Source organism: Zalophus californianus, chromosome 12 (genome assembly GCF_009762305.2).
Source record: "Zalophus californianus isolate mZalCal1 chromosome 12, mZalCal1.pri.v2, whole genome shotgun sequence".
NCBI classification, from domain to species: Eukaryota; Metazoa; Chordata; class Mammalia; order Carnivora; family Otariidae; genus Zalophus; species Zalophus californianus.
Window position 1 is genome coordinate 35,974,289 of NC_045606.1, and position 18,193 is coordinate 35,992,481.

Below are 18,193 nucleotides of genomic sequence, written 5' to 3' on the forward strand. Positions count from 1 at the left end.
AAAATTTTATTATCATTAGTTTTTGATGTAGTGTTCCATGATTCATTGTTTGCATATAACACCCAGTGCTCCATTCAGTACGTGCCCTCTTTAACACCCATCACCAGGCTAACCCATCCCCCCACCCCCCTCCCCCTAGAACCTTCAGTTTGTCTCTCTTTATCTTTTAACTGGGCGGTTCAATCTGTTTATATTTTTATTAGTGTTTTAATTCATAGTTCTTTAATTATTAGAGAAGCTGAACATTTAAAAATCCATTAATTATTGATTTGTGAATTATTTGCTCATGTTTTTTGATTATAGGTCCAAAATGATTTATGTGATAATGAGTAATCTTTTGTATGTCATTTGTCTATTTTCACTTATTATATTTTCAATATGCGGATGATCAGCATTTTTATGAGGTCAGACCATTGACCTTTATCTTTTGTGACCTATGCTACATTTCTTCTTTTTTTTTAAAGTTAAAAATTCCTTAATTTTTTTATTCCTGGTACTGCCACCACAATTTACGGGGCTGTATGCTTGATGTAATGAAAAGAAAAAAGACAAAGACAAAGCTATGTGATGAAGACCTCAGGAATGTACATCTAATTGACACTACATTGCATTAATCAATAGCTGCACTTTTTGTAAACTGTCGCTATGACAGTCCTGAACAAGCAGGCTTTCTTATTTAAGCTGCAGTGACTTTTCTCACTATGGATCGTTGTTCCTTGTGTGGCAGATTTTTACAGTTCCTCTAATGCATTTGGGACGACTGTCTCAAAGTAATCTGCAGCTTTGCTGACAACTCCTTACTCTCTCTCTTGCTAAGAACTGTAGCCCTTTTCTTTTGAATTTGTTTTAGAACCTTTTGCTACCATATCCACCTCTTCTATTACCAGATCCATAACCACCACCATAGGGACTGCCCGAGCTTCTTCTACCAAAACTGTCCCTCTTCATGGGTCCATAATTTGATTGCTTCTGTCCACTAGAATTTCCAAAATCACTGTGGTTCCCATCACCACCATAGTTACCTCCCAAATTTCCTTCTTCATTGTAACCATCCTGTCCTCTACCACTGCTACCATATCCACCTCCTCAGTGTCCGGATCCTCTTCCACCACCACCATCGCCTCCTCTACTACTATAACCAGGACCACCACCATCGTTGCCACCAACACCTCCAAATCCAGTATAGCCACCATCACCTCCTCCATAACTACCTTTCCTGCCACCACTTCCACCACCGTAGCCGCCTCTTCCATCAAAGTTTCCACCACAACCCATAAAGCTGCCAGATCCACCTACCTCCACAATGTCTTGGGATCCAGCAGACAGCAAAGAAAATGCCCATTAATAGTGTGGTGTTACTGATCAACGATTTTATCAACTCTATCATGATCATCAAAAGTTACAAAAGCAAATCCCACTCTGCCTGTCTTCCATAATTTCTATGGTTTTACTCTTGCCAGACATTTCAAAATAGTCTCTCAAATTATATTCTTCTGTATCTTCTTTAATGCCACCAATGAAAATTTTCTTCACTGTGAGATGGGCACCAGACTTTACAGAATCCTCTCTAGAAACAGCTGTCTTTGATTCCAGTATAGGCCCATCAGCCTTGTGTGGTCAAGCACATGTTGCTGCATCCATCTCTTCAATACAGGTATAAGTCACAAGATCAAAACCCCTGGAACATTTTGTTTGGGGGTCTCTCATCACCACACAATCTATAAGTGTGCTCCATTTTTCAAAATGTTCTCTTAAACCGTCATCTGTAGTGTCAAAGCTCAAACCACCAAAAAAAACCCGGTTTTCTCAACTGCTCTGGTTCCTTTGGATCTTGGCCCTCCTTCCCTAGCGGCAGTGGCGATGGCGATGGGGGAGGGTTGGGTTCGGGTAAACTGGGCAGCAGTTTTACCTCTGTTTTGAGACCACAGTCCCGGACCTCTTCCAACTTGAGTTCAGTATCTGTGCTACATTTATTCTTAAAATACTTTTTCCTGTGTAAAGCTCAGGTCAATATTCATCTGGTAATTATAGATCTTTATCTAAACTTTATATTAATTGCTATATCCCTAATACCTGGAGTACTGCCTAGAACACTTAGTACTGAGAAAATATTTTTGCTTTATTGGATTAATTTTTAATCTTTTGCAAACATACAAAAACAGTTATCTAATCCATTTGTATGTCTTTTGATATGTGATATAAAGAGAGGAGAGAGGAGTTTTTCCCCCCAAATCTAGTTGATTTTTCCTCTACTACTTTCTGAATAATCTTTTTTCTTGTCTCTTTATGTGTGATGCCTCCTCGTAGCAAGGTCTGCTGGAAAGAGGAGACTCTGCAGGTAGAGAGACCAGGATTCAAATCTTAGTCTTGTCATTCACGGGGCATGTGAATTTAGGCAATTACTTGACCTGTTTTCAGTTTTTCTTCTCTTCAGAGGATAATAAATGCCTGCTCAACAGAGCTGTTTTAGGATTAAAGATAATATGTGAAGTTCTTAGTATAATGCTGATAAAAAGTAAACAACCAGCAAACAGTAGTTTTTACTGTTGTTTATTAAGCTTTGTTTATATATATATTAGCACTGTTTCTGAGTTGTTTGTCCTATTTTGTTGATCCTTTGGGTATTGGCAGTATTGTTTTTTAAAAAAATAGTTTTTAATATATTTAGTACAGGTAGGACAAGTCCTTCAACATCACTTATAACTTACTCCATCTTTTCAAAGCTTTGTATTTTAAAAAAAGATTATTGCCTGTTTTTTATTTCTGATGAATTTTAGAATGATTGTTCATAGGAAAAGGTTTTTGTGATTTTGGTTAAAATGTCACTGAACCCCAACTTAATATTAATTTGGAAAAGTTGATGTCTTTATACTCATTCAGTCCCTTGACTCTCATTTTATTGAAATTTCTTTTGTATCCTGTTAGAGTTGTTAGCTTTTTCTTACAGGTCTGTTGTTGCCTATTAAAATTATTCCTAAGTACATTATATTTTTAATTTTTATTTTAATGGAATCTCATTTTAAGATACAATAGCAGAAATACACGAAAACTTAATTTTTATGTATTGCACATAATCACATAGTTATCTTATTAATTCTAATTATTTTTGAACTGATTATTCTAATTATTTTTGAATTGATTATTTTGGAGTTTCTAGCCTACCAAGCCACACATAAATGATGATGATTTTTATCTTCATATCCAAAATGAGGATATAATTTTTATCTTGCATATGTGTATGTATTAATGATGATTGTCATCATTATTTTTATATCTGATGTTTATGGAATTGTTTCAGTGATATCACTGTGAGAATATTGATTATTGGCCTAAATATATATTCTTAAGAATGTATTCCTGTCTCATTTCAATGTGTAAGTATAGAATAAATGGTTCTGGGAGCTTATATTCTATATTTTGGGTTTACTTGAAATATTTTTTTGTTTTGTTTTGCAGGATGTTCAGCTAAAAGTAAAAACCTACTTGCTTGGAACAGATTTGTCTATATTTAAATATGATGATTTCATCTTTGTTTTGGATATAATCAGCAGGTACTGTGTGAAATCTTGTTTTATTCTTTAGTTTGAGTCATCCAACCATGATAATCAAAGAAATCATGAATCAGTGAGTTATGTATAACTTTTTAATGGAAATGAAGACAATTGAACATTCATAATCTAATTTCTGCTGGGTGTGTGTGAGTGTGTTTAAATATTTCTGCCCTTCAGATGTCTGTAAACCATAATGAATTTGTGAACGTTAGAATTTCTTCAAACATCCATTTTTATGGTGTGTTATCTTTGAAGAAAGATGACCTGGACTACTTTTGTTCTGTAATAAGAATGTTGCTGAAATTTATATAAATCTTTTTATCCAACTAGGTTGATGCAAGTTGGAGAAGAATTTTGTGGTAGCAAATCTGAAGTTTTGCAAGAGTCCATTAGAAAACAGAGTGTCAACTATTTTAAGAACTACCATAGGTAAGAACTGTAATAAAATATGAATAGACTTATTTAGGTAATGAGAATACTTTGTCTAATGCTTAAACCTTATAGCATTAATTGGTTTAAAACAATTTTTTTTTAAAGATTTTATTTATTTATTTGACAGAGAGTGAGAGAGCACAAGCAGGGGGAGCAGCAGAGAGAGAGAGGGAGAAGCAGGCTCCCTGCTGGGCAGGGAGTCCAATTGGGGACTCGGTACCAGAACCCTGGGATCATGACCTGAGCTGAAGGCAGTCACTTAACCAACTGAGCCACCCAGGAGCCCCTAAAACAATTACTTTTGAATTTGAAAGAATTCCTTTGTAGTTCATTTTGCCATGGTTAAGGACTTTTTTTTTTTTGCCAAAAATATCATAAAATATTCTCATTCCTTATTTATTGTAAATTTTGATAGATTGTCCTGAGAGGCTCAAAATGTTGAACTAAATATTGAACCAATTTCTTTATGGGTGAAAGGTGATTATTCTACTGGAGTTCACCGAAAGAATTTGGCCACTATCCTGTATCTGCATATATGGTGTGAGCTAATAAGGGAGTTTAATCACTAGAGGCAGCACTCAGTGAGGGGTTACTTGAAAGCATCTGCCTCTTAAGAGTAAGAACGTTCTAAAGAAGAAGGCATGATATTCAGAATCTAGCTACAAAGTCAAAATTATGTATGACATTGCAAAACAGTCACTACTGACTTTAGAAAGCGTGATTAGGAATGGTTTTGGGAATGGAAGAAGATGGGAAAGAGTGTTTAATTAGCAGTGTGATTGTATGCTTAAAGCAGCATTAAATTGAGAGCTGTTTATTAGACCTTTCCTGATATAAGGTGGAGACTGTACTATATTCCTTATATATATTTTATCAGTTGAATTGTTGTATCTTTTTATTCTACATTTTTATTTTTTAGAATTATGTTTTGATTTTGTTATTTGGTGATTTTATTTATTTTTATTTATTATTATTATTATTTTTTAAAGATTTTATTTATTTATTTGACAGAGAGAGACACAGCGAGAGAGGGAACACAAGCAGGGGGAGTGCGAGAGGGATAAGCAGGCTTCCCACTGAGCAGGGAGCCCGATGGGCTCGATCCCAGAACCCTGGGATCATGACCTGAGCTGAAGGCAGACTAATGACTGAGCCACCCAGGCACCCCAATTTTATTTTATTTTATTGTTTTTTTTCCTGTCTCAATGATTTATGTATGTATGTATGTATGTATGTATGTATGTATGTATGTATGTTTAATTCTGCTTTTTCTTCTTGTTCAGAGTCAATACCTGGTCATAGTGATAGGTGCCATGTCAGAAGAGAGATTATTGGACATCAAACCAATGATTAATTAATTATTAAATATATTTAAGTACAAGTGTTCTTTGTTGTGAACTATTAAATATGTTTTGAAAGAGATTTAAATTGATCCTGTACCAAAGCAGAGCCTTTGGCCTTTGTAGTTGAATTGAAAAGAATGTTTAGAAGATTTAAAAAAAATTTTTTTAATTGATTAAACCTCAGGAAAACAGTAGTAAGGGGAGAGCATGAAACCCTAACACTGCCTTTATTTGTATATATTTTTTTCCTGTTAAAATTTAAGCTCTGCTGAAACAGATGGCCTGGCTTGTACACATTGCTGTACAAAAGGAGGAGTTTTTAAATCATAGATGGGAAAGGATAAGGAACTATGAACGAGCCAGAAGCCTCACTTACCTGTCAGAATGAAAGCATGACAGATGTCCATTTCCCAAAGATTACTTTTAGTCAGTAAGACAACTGGGAGACCTTTTGTGTTCCTAGTGACTGCACAACGTGTGTGATGAAAAAAAACCCTGATTTATTTAATGGTCTCCATTCTGCATTCTACGTTACTTATTGTCATAAGGTATCTGTCATTATGGCAGCCAGGTCTGGGCATTTATAGACTATGACCATGATGGAGATTCCTCACCAAAGTTTACCTTGATGAAATTAGAGACTAGAAATGAATTATTAACTGTTTCCAAAACACTCAACTTTTTAATGGACTTCTCTTAGAAATATATGTGAAATTTGTTTCCCATTGAAAAGGCTGTATGGTTCTTTCAGAAGGAGAGCTGGACCGGGAGATACTAGACTTGGGTTCTTATTCCACTTTTGGTGTTTGCCAGCTCTCTGAAACTGGACAAATCATTTAACTCTGGCTGATGGTTCTATCAACTGCAAAATGGGGTGGCTAGATGAAAAGGTCTCCATAAGTGTTGCCTGTAGATCTTGCCCTTTTTTTCTTGCTGTGTTGTATACTGGAATATTGGAATAGGTTAAAAAGTAAAGATTTAACTTTTCTAAAAGTATTCTTCTCTATCCCCAGCTTATATACTGGCTATGGTCACTATCTGTCCAACAGCTGCCATTTGGAAAATTGTAATAAAAATCATTTAGTAAAGTTAATGCCAACCATTAATGTGTTCTGAAGTAAATCTTTTTCTTTATAAGCAAGATAAACTTAACGGGTGATTTAGAAATGATGTACATAATACTGAATTGACGAAAGTCATTACATTAGCTAGTGATGCATCTAAATCTGTTAAATTCCAATTTAGTATCTTCTTCACCAGATCATACTACATAAATACTTAAAGGCAGTATGAAACATGGTGAACTATAGATCAAGTGGGTTTTGGTTTTGTTAATAAAAGTGTTAAAATATGCTTACAATTGTTTCATGATCTTCTATTGCCAAATAGAGATCCTGAGAATCAAGAAATTCTTAGACCAAATTATTCTGACTTAGAGTCCGCTTAGGCTATTGGTTTAAAGATGTCGGCATAATAAAAAGGTGAAAATAAAAGCATTTTACCTTTGGGTGGAACATCTATTTATATAAAGTGTATTCATGTTGCTTATGGTAGTTGTATAAAAGTCTGTATGCCATTTACCTTTGGGTGGAACATCTATTTATATAAAGTATATTCATGTTGCTTGTGGTAGTTGTATAAAAGTCTGTATGCCATTTACCTTTGGGTGGAACATCTATTTATATAAAGTGTATTCATGTTGCTTGTGGTAGTTGTATAAAAAGTCTGTATGCCATTATCTTTTTCTAGGGCAAAATTACATTAGACTGTGAGGGAACACAGTCTCTATCAATGTGAATTCTTATCTTACAAAAATATAGGTTTTATTCCCCCAAATTCCTTTATGTTCAGTGCTAAGTTTGTATACATCCAATGCTATCATTCTTCTGCCAGATGTTGCAGAAGTCCCAAAAGCATAAATTATCTGATTTAAACAATAATAACATAGAGATTATGTAGTGTAATTGCCAGAACATTCTATTTAACAAGTGCACTTTAATTTGTAATTACTCTAATGATCAAATCTTACATTTTCGAGGATCCTGAAGGTACAGTGACTGGTGTTAAAAGAGGGGAGAGGTTACCTATCCTTTCAGGGAGAAAAACTTTCCCATTGCCTGAGTAAGAAAGGTTTATTTTTTAAGTAGCTTCAAAATGTGTGTTTCTAGGATCAAGTTTATTATCCATATACTTCTCTTTGTTTTCTGCCTGGACCAAGTGATTTAATCTTTTTTGTTTTTTTGAGTACTGGGCCTTGTATCTTGTAGAACTCACTTGCTTTTTCTCCCTCCATATATTCTCTGCCAAATAAGCACTTTTCGTTAAGGTTTCAGAGAGGGCAGTAAATAAGTGATCAATAATTTTAGTTTTTTTATGCTAGGTCTCAGATTTTTTTTTTTAAGGAAACAATCTTAACAAATGTAAAGGTTTAAATTTGTAAGTGTCCAACTTATGTTTTAACTACTATTGTTGCATAACAAACTATCCTGAAACTTATGGTTTAAAACCACCATCATTTTATCATTATTTCATGTAATCTGTGAGTCGGGAATTTAGGAAGAGATGAACTGAATGAATCTTCTGCTTCTTAGAGGATTGGCTGAGGTGACTGAGTAGTACTCAGCTGATGGTAGGGTTTGTCTAGAGAATCCAGGATGGCTTTGCTTGCACCTTGGTGGAGATGGCTAGAAGGATGTACACAGTTGAGTTTGTTAGCCAGAGTGCCTGCATGTGGCCTTTCCACTATGATGATCTCAGGGTGGTTGGACTTCTCTTATATGGCGCCTGGCTTCCCGCAGCACTAGTTTTCCAAAAGACCCAGGCAGAAGCTTTCATGGCTTTTTCTGATGTAGGCGTAGAAGTCATGTAGTCCTTCCACCATATTCCATTGAATACAAGCATGTCATGAGGCTACCCAGATTCAAGAGGAGGTACATTTGATGGGGGAGTGCTAAGGTCATGTTGTATAAGAGAATGTGTGTGGGATAGGAGGTAATTGTTGCAACTCTCTGCTATATTCCTTGGGAAAATAGGAGAAATATTTTTAGAAAACAAATGGACTTGGTGATAATGGTACCAATAAATTATCTTTAATATTTAAAATACTGTAAATTAGATTATTTAAAAGTAAAAACATTTACATTTCTAAACTATACAATAGGGCTTAAATTTTGAAGGTAAAATGAGAACAAAGTCTTCATGCTACTATCTGATGTCAGACTAACTCCCTCTGCCATAGTTTATAATAATAGTAGGTAGACCACTCTTAAACTCCTCTTAGTTTATACTGTTGTTATTGATTTCCAGTTTTTTTCCTGCTGAGAAAATGTTTGGGCCAGTGTGGTGTTTTCAGTGGACTTGGGTTCCTACCTCTGTACTACCTACTAGCTTTACCACCTCTGTAATTTGGTTTTCTTATTTCTCTGAGCATCAAGTTCCTTCTCTTTAAATGTGGCAGGCTTGTAGTGGAATCTTTACCTTTCTTGAAGTGTTCGTTTTTATCATTTGTTTTTGGAATCTGCCTTTTATTGCATCAAGTCTTTTATCAGGTTAATTAAAAGATCTGGATTTCACACAGTTCCAATTCGTGGATATTTTTTTCCTTTAATTAGTAGATCAGCATATTTGAGATGCCTCTTAGATTGGTTATTGTCTTCTTTACTATACTTGCCCTTTAAAATCTTTTAAATTTTATTTGTATTGTACCTATTCTCTTGTAGTCCACAGAAGCTTCTTTGTATCCTATTTATATCTTGTTTCTTAAAGACATAGGGGGCACCTGAACTGCTTAAACAGTAATAATTACGATTGCTTTTCACATAATAGGTCAGCATTCATTTCTGTTATTCCGCATCTGATTGCAGTTTGTAATTTATGAACTCACTGCTTTTCATCGTAACTTATTCTTTATGTGTATTAGTAGAGTCAAATAGAAGAAAAAAGTAAAATGCAAATCTTCCAATTTGTGTAAAAATGTTCTTGGGCAAAGAGATGTAAAGGAAGTTTTCCGTGGCTTTAATGAATCAATTTGGATAATATTAACGAATTTATCATTCACAGTCACAAAATAAGTAGATTTTTGTCTTTGACTATGTTTTTTCAACAGTGGTGCAATGAAAAGAAAGATTTGGAAATCAGGGCCTCTCTGCTGTCTACTAGTCGTGACCTTGTGACCCTTCACAAGTGTATTGATGTTGCCAGATTTTTAAAACAAGCCTGCCTTTATTGCAGACAGTTTAGTTAGGGGAATGAGAGGATTATTCAGGTTTTTTCTTTTGAAAAAAATATATTAAAGTGTAATATAAAAGTACACACATCTTAATGTACAACTCCATCAATTTTTACATATCTATATACCACATAAACCACCCAGGTTAAGATACAGAATTTTTCCACTACCCTGGAAGGATCTCTTGTGTCCTTTCTCATTCAAAACCATCCTTAGAGATAACTGCTATTTTGGCTTATATCACTATTGATTAGTCTTGCCTGTTTTTAGCATTGTATAAATATTTTTTTATGCCATTCTGAATTGTTTTTGCTTTTTATTTAAAGTTTCCAGTTGTTTCTTGCACATACACATACTTATATACACATACATACATATACATATTTAAGCTGTTTGTTTTTTTATGTTGACCTGAAATTCCTGTGATCTGGTGGCTAAAGCATTTTATTAGACCTAATAGTTGGGAGATTCTTTTGAATTTTCTGTGTATACATTTATGCCATTTGTGAATAATGATGGTTTTATATATTCATTTCTAATCTTTGTACTAGTTAGGACCTCTGATACAATTTTGAATAGACGTGGTGACAAGGGTATCTTTATTGTGCAGTGCTTTGTCATTAGGTATGATATTTGTGGTAGGCTTTTATAGATACTTTATGTCAGATTAGAGAAATTCCTAAGAGACAAAGTATACTTTAAGTCAAGAAGTATTGCTAAAAATAAAGAGAATACTTTCATAATGATAAGAGAGTGTTCCTTAGGAAGATATAACAATCCTAAATTTGTATGCCTCAACTCCAAAACAACTCCAAAACATATAAAGCAAAATATTTAGACTAAAAGGAGAAATAATTCTATAATCATAGAATTTTTTTGTATGCCACTTTTAGTGAGTGATAATGGAAGCAGAAAAAAATCACTGAAGATATGTGTTCAACTAACATATTCAATAACATTTGCCTTTTGTGTGTGTGTGTGTGTGTGTCTGCATGTGTGAGAGAGAGACCCACACAACAGTTGCAGAGTATATATTTTTTTTCAAGAGCACACAAGAAGTTTATCAAAATTGATCCACTGTGCCGTAAAGCAGGTTCTTTAAAAATGTAAAAGGATTGGGGTGCCTGTGTGGCTCAGTTGGTTAAGCATATGCCTTCGGCTCAGGTCATGATCCCAGGGTCCTGAGATTGAGCCCCGCATCAGGCTCCCTGCTCAGCGGGGAGCCTGCTTCTCCCTCTCCCTCTTTCTGCTGCTCTGCCTACTTGTGCTCTCTCTCTACCTCTCTGTAAAATAAATAAATAAAATCTTTAAAAATAATAATAAAATAAAAATTCCAAAGGATTGAAATCATAGAGCTTTCATTCTCTGACCACAGTGAGTTAAACTAGAAATAAATGAGAGACAACAAGAAAATGCACCAGTTTTTGGAAGTTAAACAACCTGTTTCCAGTGGTCAAAGAAGAAATCATATTGGGAGTTAGAAAATCTTTTTAAGTGAATAGTAATAAAACCATGGCATCAAAATTATGGGATCCAAAGCAGAGGGGAGAATTTCTAGCTGTAAGTGTATTTTTTGGAAAAGAAGAAAGTTTGAAAATTAATGCCCTAACCTTCCATTTCAATAAGTTACAAAAATGACAGCAAATTAAACAAAAGGAAACAGAGGGAGGAAGATTATAGAGCAGAAATCAATGAAACAGAAAGCAAATGTATAATAGAATTCTATAAACCTACTAGTAACACTGAGCAAAAACAACAAGAACAACACAAATTACCAATATTAGCAGGAGTTGATCTATAGATCCTAGACATTAAAAATGTAATAGTGTGTCAACTATACTTCAATTTAAAAAAAGAATACAGTAAATGTGTAGTGATGTAGATACATAATAAAATGATAGGAACAACTTTATGCTAATAAAATTGACAATGTAGTTGAACAAATTTCTTATAAAACCAAACTTAATAAGCTGACAAAATAAAATACGGAATATCTGATAGACTTGTGTCTCTTAAAGAAATTGAATCTGTATTTTTTAAAAACACTTCCATCTCTAGGCCTGCTGCCTTCCCTGGTAAATTCTACTCAATATTTAAGGAGGAAATATCAACACCAGCTCTTTCAGAGACTGGAGAAAGAGGGAATGCTTTGTAAATTATTTTGTGAAGCCAGCATAACACTGATACCAAAACATAACAAGGACATTACAAAAAAGAAAAATTATAGGGGAGTATCTCATAAGAACACAGATGTAAAAATTGTTAACAAATATTAGCAAATTACATTCAGTGATATCTAAAAAGGATAATGACATCGCAAACAGGTAGTATTATAGGAGAACAAAGTTGGCTAAATATTTAAAATTTAATTTGCTAATTAACAGAGTATAGGAGAAATCCCGTATGTTGGCTAAATATTTAAAATTAATTTAATTTACTAATTAACAGAATATAGGAAAAATCCTATAGATGAAGAAAAAAAATTTGATAAAATTCCACCCTATCTCAATTTTAAGAAATCATGCTTCTGTGTAATTTTTACTTTCAATCTAATTATGGGCTTATATTTAAAGTGTGTCTCTTGTAAACAGCATATAGATTATCTTGTTGTGTTTAAATCCAGTCATATGATTTTTGTATTTTGTTTGAACTGGTTTTTGTTTTATTTCCATTTAATGTATTTATTGGTATAGTTGGATTTAAATCCATCATATTACTGTTTTATTTCTAAAAGTGTTATTCTTTTTCTATTTATATTTTGTCTTCCTTTCTTTTGGATTGATCATGCATATATTTTAATACTATTTTGTTTCTCAGTTAGCTTTTTAAAAATAGATTCTTGTAGTGGTTACTGTCTCTTCAATATGCGCTCCTGTTCTGTTATAGTTGACCGTAGGTTAGTCTACTTCCAGAATAGTGCAAGAACTAACTTTGTAACTGCATTTCTTTTCTTATCCTTTTAGTTTTTTTATGTTTTTATCATTTACTTTCTATCTTGTTTCCTATATACTCTTTATGCAGAGGGTTCACTGAGCTGCTTTTGTCTGTGAGTTGGTACCTTTTATCACTGTAATAGTTTTATATTATTATGTAATAAATTGACATGAGCTTAACAGCTTAAAACAACATCCATTTATTATGCCACCGTTCTGAGGTTAGAAGTCTGGATCGGCTTGTCTAGGTGCTCAGCTTTTACGAATCTCACAGGGCCAAAATCAAAAGATCAGCAGGGCTGGGCTCTGATCTGAAGGCTTTGGGGAGGAATCCATATCTGAGCACATTCAGGATGTTGGCAGAATTCAGTTTCTTGTGATCTCAGGACTGAGATCCCTATTTTCATGGTGGCTGTCAGCTTGGGAACATTCTCGGCTTCTAGAAGCTTCTCTGCAGTCCTTGAGCACGACCATTTCCATCTTAAAAGACAATAATGGCACATAGAGTTTTCTCATGCTTGGACACAGACAGGGGGATTTGACACAGACACAGAGGAAAAGACACACACAGGAGAAAGTAATGTGAAGATTGGCAGAGATTGGAGTGCCAAGGCCACAAGCCACAGAATGGTGGTAACTGCCATAAACTGAAAGAGGCAAGGAACAGATTGGTAGATGACGTGCAGAGGTCTGCAGAGAGTGTAGCCCTGCTAACAGCTTGATTTCAACCTAGTGGTACTGGTTTCAGACTCTGGCCTCCAGAACTATAAGAGAATAAATTTCTGTTGTTTTAAGTCACTCCGTTTCTGGTGGTTTGTTACAGCAGCCACAGGAAACCAATACAAAGTAGAATTGCTGTGTTAAGTGGTAACTCTATGTTTAACGATTTGAGGAACTACCAAACTGTTTTCCCAAAGTGGTTCTATCATTTTAAATTTCCATCAGCATTATATAAGGACTCTTAATTTCTCCAAATCCTTATTGACACCTGTTATGGTCTGTCTCTGATTATAGCTATCCTAGTGGGTATGAAGTGATGTCTCATTATGTTTTTGACTTACATTTCCTAATGACTAATGATATTCAGCATCTTTTTATATGCTTATTGGCCATTTGTATATCTTTGCAAAATGTCTATTTAAAACCTTTGCCCATTTTTCAGTTGTGGTGTTTGTCTTTTTGTTGAATTGTAAGAGTTGTAAACTTTTACAGTTTTACTTCTTATATTAGGTCTGTGGTCCTTTTTAGTTAATTTTTGTATATGATGTGAGATTTGGGCATAATCACTTTTGGAATACTCTCAGCCATTACCTCTTCAAAACTGCTTACATTCATTCTATCTTCTCCATTCAATCTCATGCATACTAGATGTTTGACTGTGTCTCCTGTATCTTTTATGATCTTTTCTGTTGCTTCCATTTTTGTTTTCAATTCGTGCTTCAGTGTGGATAGTTTCTATTGATCTGTCTTTGAGTTCATTAATCCTGTCATCTGCTTAACCAATTTTTAGTTTAAGGTAATTGTATTTTTCAGTTACAGAATATCTGATTTTGTTTTTTTTTATTATTGCAATTCTTTGAACTTCTTTCTATTCATTTTGTACATCTTTTTTTCTCTATTTTATTAATTATAATAGTTATCTTAAAGTCACCTTCTGTTAATTCTAATATTTGGAGCAGCTTTTGTTTTTACAGATTTACCCATTTATTGCCTCTTTACTTTAGAAATGTGAATTAAAAAAAATCTAGATTTTGTTTTTAGCAGGTTAGTAATAACAATGAAGCTGTTACAAGAAGGGGAAAAGTAGAGCAGGCACTGGCCCTTTGTTTCCTGGGTCAACTGGAAGGAAGTAGTTACTTTTCTGGAACTGCCTGTATAATGTACTGATTATTCAGGATAGACAGTAAACCACAATAGCATTAAAAAGGAAAGAAGAGATCAATGTGATGTAAGTGATTAGTGCAGTGCTGGCTCTGGAAGTGCCATACTTGGTAATTTAATTTGTAACCGCTGTGTAGGGAGAGGCCCTGAGCTAAATATATCTGGAGAGTGATAATTATCCTGATCTTGTGGCTTAGTATGATTAAGATCTTTGCTGTTTAGCATAAAGCATTTATTAGTATTAATGATCTCATAAACTTTGTAAATTATTTCTCTGTTTTTTGGCATTGATATATGATTAGCTAGGGATATTTTAAGTATGTGAGTTGGGAGTAGCTTTTAGTTTCATCCCTTAATAAAAATATCATTTCCTGTACATTCATTATTTTTGTAATATAGTAGAGATATTGTGAGTTTAGTAAATATTTGAGAGTTTTTTCTCTTAAAGATGATAAAATATTAACAAGTAAAAGTACATGTTTGTGTTTGCTGTGTTGCTTTGAATAGATTCTCCAAGTTGATTATGATTATGATGATAATTCTATAATTGTATTTTCTTAATTCTTGTGTGCAGTGTACTTTTCCTCTAACTTTCTGGAGTGTTTGTTTTCTTTTTTTAAGAACACGGCTTGATGAACTGAGAATGTTTCTAGAGAATGAGACATGGGAGCTTTGTCCTGTGAAGTCAAATTTCAGCATCTTGCAACTTCATGTAAGTGTCTCTTAGGAATAAATGAATCTGTCTTTTATTTAGTTGTCTTAAAAAAACGCAGATATTAAAAAATCATTTATAAAATCATTAATAGCATCTTTCCTTACTTGCTTAAAAGTAATAGCCAGCCTCTTTTATAAGAGTGATCCTTTTATGGATGTCAAAATCTGTCTCTTTTTACAAATTCACTTTATATACTTCAGGAAAACTCTTTTGCCAGTCTTTTTCTTTTGATTTCAGAAAGAGATCTGCTTTATTTAAAGTTTGCAGAAAATTAATCAGTTGTATTTTGATGGTCTTTAATGAAAAAGCTTATATTCGCAGAATGCTTGTGATTTCTTGTTTGTTTGTTATTTCTTAAAGGAACTAATAGGCTCTTAATTTATGTTGCAACTCATAAGTGTACCTGTAGTTAGACAATGCCTCCAAAATAAAATAGGCATTTACAAAACATACTCTTAACTAATTTTTATTAGTTAACTAATTCCTTGAATCCTCACAGAATATGTAATCTGTTAAAATATTAACTGATTTGTTTTCCCTTGGTTGAAACACATTGTAGATAAATATTCCTTGTGTGATAGATGGTGTCCTACAAATACCAAATGTCAAAATACAGTGTATAAACATAGGTCCCTGTATAGAAGGTCCGGTATGTTCAGATTTTGCCTTTGGAAGGAATGGCTTGCTAGAAGCAATTTTCTTATTCTAGATAAATGTAAAGAATATATGATTAAAAGTTTTTAATAGGGATAGTCTTTATTCTTATATTGTATAATAGCTTACTTATCCAGTTCTATCATATTCCTTTCCTAATGTGGAAATATTAAATACAGTGAAACATGTCGATTAATAAATGCTTTAGAGACAGCAAAATTAACAAAGATTTTAACACCGTTTTAGAATTCTTTTTTTATGTTATGTTAATCACCATACATCATTAGTTTTTGATGTAGTGTTCCATGATTCATTGTTTGCATATAACACCCAGTGCTCCATTCAGTACGTGCCCTCTTTAATACCCATCACCAGGCTAACCCACCCCCCCTACCGAACCCTCAGTTTGTTTCTCAGAGTCCATAGTCTCTCATGGTTTGTCTCCCCCTCCGATTCCCCCCCTTCATTTTTCCCTTCCTACTATCTTCTTTTTTTTTTTTTTTTTTAACATATAATGTATTATTTGTTTCAGAGGTACAGGTCTGTGATTCAACAATCTTACATGAGTCACAGCACTCACCATAGCACATACTCTCCCCGATGTCTATCACCCAGCCACCCCATCCCTCCCAACCCCCACCATTCCAGCAAACCTCAGTTTGTTTCCTGAGATTAAGAATTCCTTATATCAGTGAGATCATATGATACATGTCTTTCTCTGATTGACTTATTTCACTCAGCATATACTCCAGTTCCATCCACGTTGTTGCAAATGGCAAGATCTCATTCCTTTTGATGGCTGCATAATATTCCATTGTGTATATATACCACATCTTCTTTTTCCATTCATCTGTTGATGGACATCTTGGCTCTTCCCATAGTTTGGCTATTGTGGACATTGCTGCTATAAACATTGGGGTGCACATATCCCTTCAGATCCCTACATTTGTATCTTTGGGGTAAATACCCAGTAGTGCAATTGACGGATCGTATGGTAGCTCTATTTTCAACTTTTTGAGGAACCTCCATACAGTTTTCCAGAGTGGCTGCACCAGTTTGCATGCCCACCAACAGTGTAGGAGGCTTCCCCTTTCTCCGCATCCCCGCCAACATCTGTCGTTTCCTGACTTGTTAATTTTAGCCATTCTGACTGGTGTGAGGTGGTGTCTCATTGAGGTTTTGGTTTGGATTTCCCTGATGCTGAGCGATGTTGAGCACTTTTTCATGTGTCTGTTGGCTATTTGGGTGTCTTTGGAAAAATGTCTTCTGCCCATTTCTTGACTGGATCATTTGTTCTTTGGGTGTTGAGTTTGATAAGTTCTTTATAGATTTTGGATACTAGCCCTTTATCTTATATGTCATTTGCAAATATCTTCTCCCGTTCTGTCGGTTGTCTTTCGGTTTTGTGGACTGTTTCTTTTGCTGTGCAAAAGCTTTTTATCTTGATGAAGTCCCAATAGTTCATTTTTGCTCTTGCTTCCCTTGCCTTTGGCGATGTTTCTAGGAAGAAGTTGCTGTGGCTGAGGTCGAAGAGGTTGCTCCCTGTGTTCTCCTTTAGGATTTTGATGGACTGCTGTCTCACATTTAGGTCTTTTAACCATTTTGAGTCTATTTTTGTGTGTGGTGTAAGGAAATGGTCCAGTTTCATTCTTCTGCATGTGGCTGTCCAATTTTCCCAACACCATTTGTTGAAGAGACTGTCTTTTTTCCACTGGACATTCTTTCCTGCTTTGTCGAATATGAGTTGACCACACAGTTGAGGGTCCATTTCTGGGCTCTCGATTCTGTTCCATTGATCTATGTGTCTGTTTTTGTGCCAGTACCATACTGTCTTGATGATGACAGCTTTGTAATAGAGCTGGAAGTCCGGAATTGTGATGCCGCCAGCTTTGCTTTTCTTTTTCAACATTCCTCTGGCTGTTCGGGGTCTTTTCTGGTTCCATACAAATTTTAGGATTATTTGTTCCATTTCTTTGAAAAAAGTTGATGGTATTTTGATAGGGATTGCATTGAATGTGTAGATGGCTCTAGGTAGCAATGACATCTTAACAATCTTTGTTCTTCCAATCCATGAGCATGGAACGTTTTTCCATTTCTTTGTGTCTTCCTCAGTTTCTTTCATGAGTATTTTATAGTTTTCTGAGTACAGATTCTTTGCCTCTTTGGTTAGATTTATTCCTAGGTATCTTATGGTTTTGGGTGCATTGTAAATGGGATCGACTCCTTAATTTCTCTTTCTTCTGTCTTGGTGGTGTATAGGAATGCCACTGATTTCTGTGCATTGATTTTATATCCTGCCACTTTACTGAATTCCTGCATGAGTTCTAGCAGTTTTGGGGGGGAGTCTTTTGGGTTTTCCACAGAAAGTATCATATCATCTGCAGAGAGTGAGTTTGACTTCTTCTTTGCCAGCTTGGATGCCTTTATTTTTTTTTTTTGTCTGATTGCTGTGGCTA

At 34.6% G+C, this 18,193-nt stretch overlaps 1 protein-coding gene and 1 pseudogene across 5 annotated transcripts in view; one reads left to right on the forward strand and one right to left on the reverse strand.

Annotated features, from left to right (window-relative positions):
* The window catches only part of VPS50 (VPS50 subunit of EARP/GARPII complex), a 140,986-nt gene that overhangs the window by 71,597 nt on the left and 51,196 nt on the right, over nucleotides 1-18,193 (forward strand). For 4 of the 5 annotated variants that reach the window (XM_027573936.2, XM_027573939.2, XM_027573937.1 and 1 more), the window contains 3 exons: nucleotides 3,457-3,551; nucleotides 3,882-3,980; nucleotides 14,990-15,080. In XM_027573936.2, coding sequence (XP_027429737.1) covers nucleotides 3,457-3,551; nucleotides 3,882-3,980; nucleotides 14,990-15,080 — 285 coding nt within the window. Of the gene's footprint in view, nucleotides 1-3,456; nucleotides 3,552-3,881; nucleotides 3,981-14,989; nucleotides 15,081-18,193 lie in introns of those variants that run through there. The other variant, XR_003516456.1, reaches the window with a different exon arrangement.
* On the reverse strand, nucleotides 847-2,713 carry LOC118356151 (annotated as a pseudogene).